Consider the following 1,316-nt stretch of genomic DNA (forward strand, 5'->3'; position numbering starts at 1 on the left):
GGGGGGGGGTTGTTGATGATCGGGTGAAAGCCGAGATGAGAACTGTTCGTTTTTCAGCAAACGATATTTGGTTTGAATGCATTTCCCAAAACATGATAAACAAAAGCAGGCCGATTAATATGCATCATAAGCCTACATCCTTACTCTTTTCGCATCGCACAGTTCTCAAGTGTGCGATAAAGCCCGCTTTCAGGTCTGCTCCTCGCAGCCTTGCAGGACGTCTGAACCACACCTGAAGGCAGCAGAGAAGCAGAGGGAGGGGAGACCACGGATGACCACGGATAAAGGCTGCGGATTTAGCCGCATTAAATCAAAGAAACCGCAAGAAAAATGTCCTTCATCCCCGCATCCCGCTCGGGACCAGTTTGGCCTCCTTCTGTGCGCAGAACCGCAAACTGTCACTAACTGGTATCCCCTGATCCTAATCTGTCATGGTGCAGTGTTGAGTAGGTTAAATCACGGGACTTGCCTTGGATGCAGTCCACATCTTGGACTTGCCTCCAGGGCGCAGACGAAAGCGAGCTGCATCTTTTCGGCCTAATTGTGCGCGCCGTACAGCGCATCCAAGAAGATGCAGAGAAATGTCCGAGCCTGGCTGCGCAGAAATGCGTTTACCTCAGCTATTCATTCTTCACACCGTAACTAACCGAAAACAGCTCGTCATAAAAGACGCTGATGTCGCTGTTGAAATATTGATTATGATAAGGATCGTACCCGCTTTCAGCCAGTGCTAACGGGATTTTCCTTTCAAAGACAGCGAAGCGCACGGGAGCAACTTACTTTAGCGGGGCTTTTGTTTTTGATGGTGAGCTGGCATTGCTTTTTGCAGTAATTGATGTCACCCAGCTGGTTGTCAAACAGATCCGAGGACGTCGCGGCAGCGAGCCCGGCGAGAAGAACCGAGAGCAGGGCGGGGAACCAGCCGCGCATGCTGCCGCCGAACCGGAGCATCTGAGGGAGCCTGGAGAGAGGAGCGGAGAGTCGGCCTTCAACCCGCACTGAGCTACCTGGGATGGTGCTGCTGCTGCTGCTGCTGCTGCCTCGGCTCCGCTCGGGTCCTGTCTGTCTGTTGCTCTTCCGATCAGCTCCTGCTCATGGCGTCACGCGCATCATCACCATTCTGCTCGCACACACGCACGCGCGCGCCGTTCTTCTTTAAACTGAACCTGCAGAGCAGCCTTCACTGCAGTGTGTAATGTGCCTCTGATGACTTTGGCACAAACTGTTAGAAGATGGTAAGCGAAGATGATGTTGGCAGCAGTGATTCATCCCGCTTAAATGAGAATATGAAAAAGAAAAAAGAAAAAACACACACA

The 1,316-nt window shown here is 51.9% G+C and overlaps 2 protein-coding genes across 2 annotated transcripts in view; one reads left to right on the forward strand and one right to left on the reverse strand.

The window, feature by feature from the left end:
• Positions 1-1,091, reverse strand: part of tmem59l (transmembrane protein 59-like) — a 14,213-nt gene extending 13,122 nt beyond the window's left edge. Inside the window, exons 1-2 of the mRNA XM_015037729.1 lie at positions 756-1,091; positions 145-232 (exon numbers count right to left, since the gene is read on the reverse strand). Coding sequence (XP_014893215.1) covers positions 145-232; positions 756-951 — 284 coding nt within the window. The 5' untranslated portion in view covers positions 952-1,091. The remainder of the gene's footprint in view (positions 1-144; positions 233-755) is intronic.
• The window catches only part of crlf1b (cytokine receptor-like factor 1b), a 26,513-nt gene continuing 26,285 nt past the window's right edge, over positions 1,089-1,316 (forward strand). The window contains exon 1 of the mRNA XM_015037747.1: positions 1,089-1,235. The gene's annotated coding sequence lies outside the window, so the exon portion shown is untranslated. The remainder of the gene's footprint in view (positions 1,236-1,316) is intronic.

This window comes from Poecilia latipinna, unplaced genomic scaffold (genome assembly GCF_001443285.1).
Source record: "Poecilia latipinna isolate Pla-1442-1.1 unplaced genomic scaffold, P_latipinna-1.0 Scaffold418, whole genome shotgun sequence".
Lineage (NCBI taxonomy): Eukaryota > Metazoa > Chordata > Actinopteri > Cyprinodontiformes > Poeciliidae > Poecilia > Poecilia latipinna.